This window comes from Microplitis demolitor, chromosome 10 (assembly GCF_026212275.2).
Source record: "Microplitis demolitor isolate Queensland-Clemson2020A chromosome 10, iyMicDemo2.1a, whole genome shotgun sequence".
Taxonomy (NCBI): Eukaryota; Metazoa; Arthropoda; class Insecta; order Hymenoptera; family Braconidae; genus Microplitis; species Microplitis demolitor.
Window position 1 is genome coordinate 2809588 of NC_068554.1, and position 12325 is coordinate 2821912.

The 12325-nt window shown below is 31.4% G+C and overlaps 1 protein-coding gene across 1 annotated transcript; it reads left to right on the top strand.

The window, feature by feature from the left end:
• Nucleotides 1–203: 203 nt before the first annotated feature.
• Nucleotides 204–9928, top strand: LOC103569984 (uncharacterized). Its single transcript, XM_008547565.2, has 8 exons — nucleotides 204–344; nucleotides 595–989; nucleotides 1227–1381; nucleotides 1859–2035; nucleotides 2592–2731; nucleotides 3010–6489; nucleotides 6710–7525; nucleotides 8912–9928. The coding sequence occupies exons 2-8, from the start codon at nucleotides 597–599 to the stop codon at nucleotides 9163–9165; spliced, it is 5415 nt and encodes a 1804-aa protein (XP_008545787.1). The 5' UTR covers nucleotides 204–344; nucleotides 595–596; the 3' UTR covers nucleotides 9166–9928.
• The last annotated feature ends 2397 nt before the right edge of the window (nucleotides 9929–12325 follow it).

Sequence of the window (12325 nt, forward strand, 5' to 3'; positions counted from 1 at the left end):
TTAAATTTACGCGGGAAAAATTAAATTGCAGCAAACGATAACCAAGCAGATAATGTAGAAAATAAAGTTAAGTGGCGCTGAATACTTGATCTACATTATCCTATCCTGTAGATACATCAATATGATGTTTTGACAGTAACTAATATATCAGCATCAGTATTACATACACAGAGTGCACCTTAAGTTAATCACGCTCGCCGCCATGTTGATTTCTATCCATCCAGTTTACTCTCTAGCTTTACCTAAACTTATCTACCCAGATAATTTCAATCTACACTCTACACTCTACAGTTACACTAAATAAATTTTTTTCAAGGTGTAGGTGTTTACGCGGTACGCTTACGGTAAGACCCGTGTCTTGGATTATTAAAATAAAATAAAATTTAAAAAAACAAAAGTAATAATAAAATAAAATAGCTTATCGATCAGCACAGTATCAATAGTGTCAGTACAGTTTACAAAACACATAAGAAATTCTTTACTTTTTTTTGTCTTAATAATAATAATTATTATTATTACTTTTACTATTACCATTATTACTATAATTATAATAATAAAAATAAAAGAGTAAATTAAATAAATTTAATGTGGTAGCAATGAGTGGTAGCGACGATAAAGAGACCCAGTGTGAGGAAAGGACAACCGAGTCAAGCAACGAGATCATGGGTGACGTCCTTGCTAAAGAAGCTGAAGATTCCGTAGACGTTGATGCCGAAATTAAAATAAAAGATGAATCTCAAGCACTAGATAGAGTTGGCGCTCAAGTTGGAGACAAAGTTTCTGACGAAAATCAAGACAGAGTCGAAGCTGAAACAGAAACTCAAGTTGAAATTCAACTGGACTCTCAACCTAATCAGGACAATGACAATTATCCTGGGGTAACAACAGACTCCGAAGAGGAGTCACGTTTCAGAAATATTTCACCATGTGAAGCTGATGCTGCTCCAGAAATTCCTGTCGTTCAATTAATTCCCGAGTCGACATCTACGGTATGTTTATTTTCCATCCTCTATTTTTTTTTTATTTATTTGCTTTTTTTGAATTTTTAATTTCCCTTTTTTAATGGCTATTTATATGTATATATATTTATATATATAGTCGCACTGTGATGCGATTAATGTTATCCTTGTAAAGGTGACTTTCACCCTGATACAAATACACATAATGTGTATATATATTTACCTACACCTATATTTGTTTTTATATATATGTGTATATATTTGCAGGATACCCAGACAACCCAAACTACCAATGACATCTGGAATTTATCTAGATCTCATGATAATGATGATGATAATGAAGAATTGTCATCTTATTTTGGTCAAACTCAAACAAATAAACATGAAAAAGTTTGCACTTGCGAGACTTGTGTTGTACAAAGGTTAGATTATTTTTTTAAAATTTATTTTATTTTAAATCAGATCTATTTGATAAGATGATAAATTCATAGGGTGGACAGTAAATTAAAATTTATTTAATTTTTATCATAAATTTGACACTTCGTCCCTTTATTACCGCCAGCAACAAAAACTTGCCCCTATAAAGGGACGAAACGTCAAATTTTCATGATCTTGAAGTTAGCAGACAATTTGTAATTTTTGAATTTAAATTACAAAAAAAGAAAAACTAAAAATATGCACATGTAGAAAATTTAATAAACTACAGGTGCAATTTTTTTAAATATTTTTTTTTTTTATAATTTATTGTTTAAAAAAAAGCTAAAGATTAGACTTCGGCTACAGTGTCATAAATTTATGGTAAAAATTGAAATGAATTTCAATTTACTGTCCTTCCTGTGAACTTATAATTTTGAAAATTTGTTTTTTATTAATGATGATAATAATTAATAATTTAATAGGAATTTTATACGTGATAAAATAACAAAAGTATGGAAGTGGCAGAGTCAAGGATTGAAAATACGTGAATATATACGTGCTGTGTTTAGTGCAGCGATTGAATCTCCTTGTGTGCCTAATATTCGCAAATATGAATGTGATCCTGATCATTATGCTCAACTTAAGGAGATTGTTAATGAGTATGTTCATTTTATTTTATTGAATACGTCGTCGCATTTTTTTTTTTAGTTACTGATTATAATTGCCGACAGTTTATATTTTAATAACCCAGTAAATTTGGATATCAATATTATCATTTAAATATTAATCGCAATGATAATAAACGGGAATTATTTTTGTAAATTTAAAGCACATGATTACTTTCAAGTTTAATGTCATTTGATAATAAAATTATAAATATTTTTAAGTATCAGGGATTGAGGATATTATAAATTAATGATTATTTCATGTCATACTTTTGATTACTGATAAGTTTTTTTTTTTACTTCTATAGATTTTTTGAGTTTGATAAATTTTGAAAAAAAATTTCAGGCTATCCATTTTTAAAAAATCCCAGTTTAAAAAATTTAAAAATTTTGGTTCAATTTCTGTAAATTTTAAAAGTACAGACTATAATTTATCATAAGAAAAACAGTAATGAGTAAATAGTAATTAGATGGTTTTTATGTAAGAAAATATATTACTGATAATAATGATTGTGGAAAAATATTAAATGAATAATAAATTTTTTTTTAGTCTTGTAAAAAATCACCCACACAAATTTTTCCTGATGCTGGTGATCCAAGCGCAAGAATTTGTCGTTGAATTAAAAATACGTATTATGCGTCCACTTCAAGATAATAATTTAGCGCGTATTGCTGAAATATTTCTTACAAGTAAGTTCAAAATTTTTGTTAATTTACTTATTTTTTATTTTATCTGCACTGAAATTACGAGTCAAGTCGCATCAAATTTACTACGAAAAAAACAAAATTTCCAAGCAATAACCCGAATAAAATTTTATCATGGGAATTTTTTTTTGGAAATTATTGATTTTAAAAATAAATTGATTTTTGTATCCAGACATTTGAATTGTAACTTTCAATGCAGGTAATAAAAAATATATTTGGCGGGATAAAAAAAAATAATAATGATTAATTAATTTATTTATTAGGACTTTTAAATGGCTACGACATTTTAATAGCAACGGCAGCTCAAGTTACCGATTTAATAAAACCTCTCGAAGATAATCATCTCTCAAAATTCAACATAACTTGGGAATTTTTCAACAAAAAACTCTACCAAAACTACATTTATTTTTACGAGCCAACAATTCGAAATATTCTGCCATCGTTAGTCCGGCAGTTGCGTAAACCGCGGAAAGGAAAAGGTTACAAAGTTCTGTTAGAGCGGTATCTAGGCTTCGTAGACGAGATGATGCGAATCGCAGACTTGTGGCTTGAGAAAGAATTGCTTATCGACAAGTACAATGCGCTGCAAACACGTCGTATTATTGACAAACGTAAAGCCAGCACATCTTGGACACTTCACACTATCGAAGAAGCGACAAAAGTCGAAAGCGAATGTACCCTAGAGGTCCCAGGCCTGGGTTTAAATCTAACTCCATTTGACTCCTACTTTATAAAATTACTTGAGCGTCTAGAGTCACCACCAGACTCTGAATTCGTCCACAAGATGCTCGACGCCTGGAGTAGACAAGCCTATCAAACACTAGCTCTAAGTTCTCTAGGAATTTATTGGCACAAAGAGCGCGAGATAGCAGGCGACGGTGTGACACCCGACGATCCTGGTTATTACTTTGGTTATCAAGCGGCTGCATGGTTGGTGTTAAGTCGCGCGACTGACACGACTCTAGAAGTTGATACCAAGTGTACAATCTGCGGTGATTTAGCCTGGGTGTCACACTTAGTCGTAGGTGGTCGTACCAAAACCGGTCAGTGCGCTCATCCGACGTTAAAATCAAACGGTGATATAACGACAGTATCTTCATCAGTATCAGCACCTTCTTCACCCTCACTTATAGCTTCCGCTGGTGACAGTAGTATGACAAATAATAATACAGACAATAAAAAACGTAAGGGATGTTTGTGTACATATAGACATCTAGGTGAATGGCAAGGCTCGACCTTTCGCGGTTTATTATTATTCCCACCATGCCTGTGTATGTTGAATATGCGTCAATTACCAGACTCTGCTTGCCCTTGTGTTCGTGAAGAGCCACCACGTATGTCGAGTCGTAATAACAAGGCGAGTGATCAGCAACCTGCTACCCAGATGATAGACAATGGAGATGCTGTTAAAATGAACAACGGCAAGCCACTGGTACCACAGACAAGGCATTCAACGACACAAACACCCAATGGTATGCATTCTCACAATCATGGTCACACTCATAATGGACATAATTCACACCAACATCAGCATCAGCATCCACATCCTAAATGTACAGGACACGGGTCTGATATAAAAGGAATAAAACACAATCATCCGCATTGCCATAAGTTGCCGATTGAACAAATACGCAGGGTGTCGTGTAATAGCTTGCATACTGGTGGTGCTGATGGCAACTGCTCGGACAGTGGAAGTATTGAAGATTCATGTTCAACTGGTGGTTCATCATCGCCACGCGATGCTGGACGTCACTGTGATTGTTGTTACTGCGAAGTATTTGGTCATGGAGTACCGAGTGTTGCGCCAGTTAGTCGTAATTACAATGAAACACGTGAAAGATTACGACAATTGTTGACTAAGAAAAAAGCTAAAAAATGTAATAAAGTAACGTCGGGCAGTGGATCAACAGCTGCTACATCATCGTCTTGTAGTCCACCAGTCAGTCCAGCAGAATCACCATCAGATAATTCTGCCACACGTGGAAGATCTGATACCCCATCGACAACCTCTGAGTTACGTGACGACCGTGATTTGGATACGCTTATTAAATTTATTGAAGGTAATCAAAGAGATTTTGATGCGGGAAAAAAAGATACTAAGAAAAGTGAGAAAAAAGCCAGGCAAAAATTAAAAAAAACTGAGGAAGCTTTGAAATTGCAGAAAGAAGAATTAGATCGAAAAAAAATTGTTGAGTTACAGAAAAAAACACCTGGTGTGACGATAACTGTCGTTGATCCACAAAAACCTCAACAAAAATCGTTGACGAATAGAAATTTACCAGAAGTTTCTATTTTGCCAGCTGTGCCGAAGAAGAAAATAGAGCAGAATAAAATTAAAGAGAAGGTTAAAGAGACAGTTGTTAGTACGGGTAAAAGTAAAAAGAAAAAGAAACAAAAAATTGTGGAACCAGAGCCTGAACCTGAGCCAGAACCAGAACCAGAACCAGAACCCGAACCCGAACCTGAACCAGTGCCGCTGACAAAAAAAGAACGGAAGAAGTTGAAGAAAGAAATGAAGAAGATGGAGCTGCAGAAAAATAATAAAGTAAATACGCCTGATGGTAATAATAGTAATGACGGTAAGGTTTCAAAAGACCAACCGCAAATTGTTACGATAAAAAGAGTCATGGAGGCAAATAACGCGGAGCCAACTGTTACGATAACTCTCAAAGGACAAACCCCTGCTGAAGATAAAGTTTTGTTTACGTTAGTTAATGGCCAGACTAAAGAACCTTCCAAAGAAACTGCTGGGAAGAAGAAGAAAAAGAAGAAGGGTCAAGATCTTCAAGCTCAAGCTCAAGCTCAAACTCCTGTCCAAGTTAACCAGGTTTCTAATCAGGCGAAGAGTGGTAAAGACAAGGAGGCTAATAAAGGTAAAGTCAAGAAAGATGATAAGAAGAAACAGGGACAAGGGCAAATACAAGGACCAGTACAAGGGAAAGGACAAGGGCAAATGCAAAATAATAATAAAGCACCGGTCGAAACTCAGTCACAAATTGCCAGTGAAACAAAAACGAAGAAAAAGGACAAGAAAAATGCTGAAAATAAACAGCCGCAACAAAATGCGGTACAACAAAACAATAGCACAAAGAAAAATCAAAGTGATGGCAACAATAAAGGGAAGAAACAGAAGACTGTTACTCAGCCACTTACTGAAATAAAAGTACAGAGTAATGTTAATAGTAATAGTAATAGTAATGTTAAAGTAAGTGATGGGGGAAAGAAACAGCAGCAGAAATTACATCAACAGCAGCAACAACAGCAATTGCAGTCACAATTACAACAGTCGCAGAAAAAGAAAAAAGACAATCAGAAGAACCAGAAACAAACTAAGCAAACGCAACAATTGCAACAAAAGGTGCCTACGGGTAGTAATAATAGTAATGTTAATAATAATAATAATAATAATAATAATAATAATATTAATAGTAATAATACTAGTGCTAATAGTAATAGCGGGGGTTCAATGCACAGTCAGTTGAAAGATTCTAGAATAAATATTGAGAATCTTAAATTACCCCCTGGTATTACGATAACAAAAGTTGACGTACCGGTCAAGCCGTTGCCGATAAAATCAACTCCGCTTGCAAAAGCTGCCAGCAATACGTCGAAACAGGCGACGATTATCGCCGCTCCGATGACTGCCGCTGGAATTCAGGGCTATGGTGGACCACAGGCTGGTGCTAATGTTATTGTTGTTGACACGGGGAAACTCAAGCAGGACCTAAACCCAAATGACAAAGGTTATTATTACAAATGTTCTCATATATATGATAATTAATTTAAAAAAACAAATTATAGTTTCATTGAATTGTCAAATTTAATTATTTCTAGTCAGTTTTATTGATAATAATTTTTGTGTTTGAAGAAAGTCTTAATCCAGTGAAACTGTGATTTGAATTTTATTTTATCTATTTGTCAAGATGATGATTTATTAAATAGAGATGAACTTTTAAATTCTAGGTGCTTCCAAAGAGCCAAGCAAATCAAGCAAAAAGAAAAAGAAGAAGAATGCCGCAGCTGCTGCTGCTAAAAATTCATCCCAGGGTAACAATTCACGTGCGAAATCAACTGACGAATCGGGACGGTATCAAAACGAAGACTTAGCGCGTATTGTTCACAATCCTGGATCAAATATGGTGACGATCCGCAACCCGGCATTCGGATCAATACCAAAAGTCGAACCGGTCCAGCAGCAGGCGGCTATTATAAAACTATCTGACAATGGGATGGTGACAATACGAAGTCCAGCTTTGCAGCATGCATTGAATAATGGTCTGACACCTCCACCTAAACCAGATTTTATAGTGAAAGGTGAATTTCTTAATGACAGCAGTAAACCTTCGGGACAAAAAAGTGCAAATATATCTTCGAGTTTAGCTGACTTACGCAGTCGCCTCACCCCCGATTGCACCGGCATCACTGGCCTTGCTAACATACAAATAAGCAAAGTAACCAGTGGTCAGCAAGTGATACCTGAAAACGGCATTAATTTAAAAGGAACCAGTGTTACTTTGACAAAAGTCAAAAATCCAGATGTTAAGTGCGACTTTGTTGGTGTCTCGTCTACTGTTGCCAATATAACGATTCCTCCGACAAATGCCACCGGTGGTTCTGCTCATGAGCTATCGTCCAATGGTCCCAGTGATTTAAGTCAGCATCAACATCAGCACCAACATTCACCCCCACCTCAACCGCAGGCCTCATTAGCCAAAGGAAAAAAAAAGAAAAAAAAAGGAACTGGTGCTAGATCATGTGGCGATGACTGGAATCTCGTTGGTGAGAATAAATGAAATATAAAATTCATTATTGATTTAATTTTTTTTTTTAACAATTAAAATTGTTAGTTTTTTCAAGCGCAGGAATTTATCTTTTTTTATTATTTTACTTGACACTTATTGAAATACATGCAGAGAATTTTATGGTGAAAATTAACAGAATATTTTAGCTGGTTGATTAAATAATTTTTAAATGATACTGAAGTTTCCCGCCGTCTAATAATTTTTGATTTTTTAAAAAACTAAACTATAAAAAAAAACATTCAAAATTCAATTGAACCTTGAGCTTTTTTAATTTTCTACATGCGAATATATTTTGTTGATATTTTAAAAGATGAGTATTTTTATCACATTTCATATTTATGATTTATCGATAAAATCTATAGTTTTTTTTTTGAATAAACAAAAAAAACTCCGAACAATAGAAGCAATAGAAGGTTATTATTGAACTTAAAAATTCAAATTCTAAAATGTTGTACTGCACACCATAGTAATTTTATAAAAAATCTAGTTCGTATGTGTTCGTAATTATTCGGCTCTTTTCGTTGATACCATACCTAATAGGTTACAAGTGAACCAATCAAGTGACGTTTTAAGATTAGCCTTACTAACCCAACTTTTAAAAATTATTATTACAGTAATTTTTACACTCCCGAAAAGGCGCCATTTGAATAATTCAAATTTCAAATTTATTTTATCCATAAAAATATAATTTCAAAAATTTCTCAAGTACGGCCGAGTCTCCACGCGAAAATAAAATTTCTATCATACTTTTAGATAAAATATTGTTTATATTTTTCCATTTACAAGACTCCACTAAATATTTTAAATTAGTTAATAAATTTTACTGTGCACCTGACGAAAATTTAAAAAAACATTTGAGGTTAAAATTACTATGCACACCATAGATAAAAAAAATTCTACATTACCGGTAATTTTCACCATAATTTCATACTGTCTTCGTAGTAATTTTTAAATAAATTTTTGACGTAAAAATACCGAAAAATTCTCTGAGTGTAACAACGAAATACCTCGTATGATTATTATTATTATTATTATTATTATTATTATTATTACTATTATTGTTACTATTATAATTATAATAATTATAAAAATTGGATGTTGTAAATTGTTAATTAAATATAAAAGTACAGACTAGCATATAAAGACAGAGCATTGTGATAAAAAAATAGTAATTACCAACACAACAGTGAAAAATTTTTGAGTACTTAAATAAAAATATAATAATAATTTTTTCTACACAAAATTAAATCTTTTTTTTTTAACCACCACTGAAATATAATAATAATTGTCATTGTTGTTGACTTAAGTTATTTTTATATGAGAATGAAGTGAGTCGTGTATATTGAGACAAAATATTTTCCAGAGAGCGTATTCACGCCGAAAGATATAGACGAGGATGGAGAAATGGACGACGCAGAACGTGAACTGGAGGCATTCAAACGTTTCTGTCTGCAATCGGTACCACCACCACGTAAGGAGAAGGTTAATCTCAATATTAAAGATATTGTTCTTAAGAAAAAATCTTCTTCATCATCATCGTCCTCATCATCATCATCCTCATCGTCTTCATCATCAACTTCTTCAGCAGCCGCCGCGGCTATTATTGCTGCTAATTAATTACTTACTTTTCACTCATTCATTAATTCATTCAATAACTTTTTTTTTATTTTTATTCTATCGATTGACTTTTTACCGAACAACAAACTGCCATATCAGAATTAACGGGAAATATTTTTATTTGAATTTAAAAAAATAATTAAAATTTTTTACTGCACAGAAAAAAATTATCTTGAGTTGGAAAAAATTTTTAGCGCCAATAAATTTTTATTTCTGTGTATGATTAAGTAATTAATGACTTGTTAATAAATTAATTAAATGGTCAATAATAAGTCGATTAAATAAAAATAAAAATATTTAAAAATTTGATACGTATGGAGACTGAAAAAGTTTTAATGAGACTTTGCACGTGTCAATTTTTTTTTTATTTAATAAAATATGACACGTGAGATAAATTAAGACGAGCTGCAAAAGCTTAAACGTCCGTACGCCGAAAAGATTTAATAAATAATCGAGATCAAGATAATAAACAGATCTCAATTTTTGTTGATAAATAAATAAATATATAAATTGAATAATTAAAAAGCATTTTGTACTACGAGCTTTAGAATTAATTATTACTATATAAATAATTGTATATGTATTGTATTGTATGTATAGTTAATTGAAAAGTAATTAATTAATTATTAAGAAAGGGTATAATTGTTTTATCAAGTTATTATTATGATAAATAAATAAGAAAAATGTCTTTTTTGATAAACAATTACCTCGAAATGTATTTTGTAATTCGTGTCGGTGATTTAGTGTCGTAAGAGTCAATTTTTTTTTCTTGTAATTTTTACATGGAAACTTTTTTACGCAACTAAATCACTGTATAGTATAATTTAAAAAAAAAAATAATTATAATGTTTAAGTGATAAGAAAAAAATTATAAATTTTTTTGCCTTTTTTTAATCAAATAAAAATTATTATAAAATATTATTGATAGTTGTTTGATTTATTAATTATTTTAATTGTTTTGTATTGGATACATAATTCATCTTGCGATGAGGCGGTGATTGAAATGAAATTACTGTTGTGTAGATTGTCGCGAATAAGAGACAGTGTAATATATTAAATGCAATTTATATTCATCGTCTAGGATACGTGAGGGTGGATTTTTTATTTATGCCTGTAGATAATTGTTTATTCGTAATACATATGTTAAGTGAGAGTGTGTTTATATGCATATTTTATTCGTGTGTACATATGTGGACAAGGCATGTCGGATTGGCGCCAGATTGCCGCATTAAATATATTTTTCTAGTCTCGTAAACTACGCGCGTGCTTATTGTTTTTTTTTTTTTTTTTAATTATATTTTATTGAGGTAAGAAATTTTTTATATTTTCTTTTGGATTCAGAGTAACAAATAGTTTAGATGGAAAATATTTTTATAAATTTTTTAAAAAAGTAGAAAATTTCTGATGTTAACTTCTATTAAAAAAAATTTTTTTTTAAATTTGATGGAAATTTAAACTGGGAAATTTTATTTATTTACTGGTAATTTTTTTTTTATATACCATCAAATAGAGGTCAACTTACCCCTATGCTTGTAAAAAAAAAAAGGATGAAGATACTTAGTAGAAATAATTTTAATCTTCAACACTTGACGTCTAAGTATTAATGGATAATTACAAGTGTTATATCTATAATTATTTTATCAGAATTATTTCCTGCTGGTTTTTCTAACGCTGAGAGTATCTTCCCGTCAAAACGCTCGAAATTTAACACAACTTTTTTTTTTTTTATATTTTATAGAAATTTGACTTATTTTTTTCATAGCGCGACTGTGAAAACTTTTATGCCTCAAATCGGACAGTGGGTTTCAAAACACAACTGGTTCATATATTCATATATTTCTGTAGAATATATAGAATATATAAAATTTTCATAAATATATGAAATATTGCACACAATTATTCTTAAATTTTAATAAAATTTAATCTATGAAAAAAAATGTAAAAGTTAATTCATAAATTTTTTAAAAGAGCGCCGAAATTTGAATTTCATGTTTGAATTTTTATTATTTAAAAATTTTCCATATTTTCGTCGTAAAATAAATAATTGAAAAATTGATGATTTTTTCATAAAAATTTTTTTGACATTCAGACCGGGGTAGTTTATAAAATATATACAAAGGTATATATATATATGTATACATATACATACATGCATATAAAATATATGTGATTGGAGATATTCCAGAAGTTGTAAACCAGAGATAGTCTACCAAAGTACGGTGAGATGAAAGGAAAAATAATTCGGTCAATATACAAGACGGTAAAATTTACACCGTTGGTTTTTTACTGTCGTTTAAATTATTTTATTTAAGTCTCGTGTTTTCCACTACATTACAACGTTTATATTAACAATATTTATTTATTTATTTATTTATAAAATTCAGTAGCATGTATTTAGACTTATATTTAAGTGTGCGAGGAAAAAATCTAAATAAATTTAATTGACGGAGTTTAAAAGCGTACGGATGAAACCACTCGCTATTTAAAACCAAACATCAAAAGATTTTAAATTTTCTGTCCAGGATGCATTGGACAGGATGTCATTGTTTTTTTTCATGATCAACGGCATCAACTTTATTGCACGTCTATAAATTAAATTTTATCTCCTAGTCTGTATTAGTCGTCAGTTAGCCATTTGATTTAAAAAATAGATAATTATTAAAATTAATAAACTAATGATTTAGACAAAACAAAAGTTGTGATACCGATCCACATAACTAATGAAATCGAGTCATTATAAATTCCAGGCCAGCTTAAGAAATAATTAAGCGGCCACAAAGTACCTTTAGGTAAAACAATTACCGGTTCATTTCTCCATAACTTGATAAGAACCAACAGCGCAATAGCGTTAAATAATTTAGCGACGTAAGTTAAAAATAACTGAATTTTATTGCGTGCAGACACTCGAGCTGTCACATGATCATGGTAATTTTTTTTTAGTAACGTATGTCGTCGTTGAAGCTTCGAGTACTTTGAAAATTCGTCGACCATCGATATTTTAGTCATTTCTTGCTCTAGTTGCTCCATTTCTTTTTTGATTTCCAGTTCTCTTGAATTTTCGGCATATATCCATGAAATTATATATTTTATTATCGCTGGTACTGTATGCGCAAACACACATATGCTAGTTGATATTATTAATAAATTATTCATTTTATTT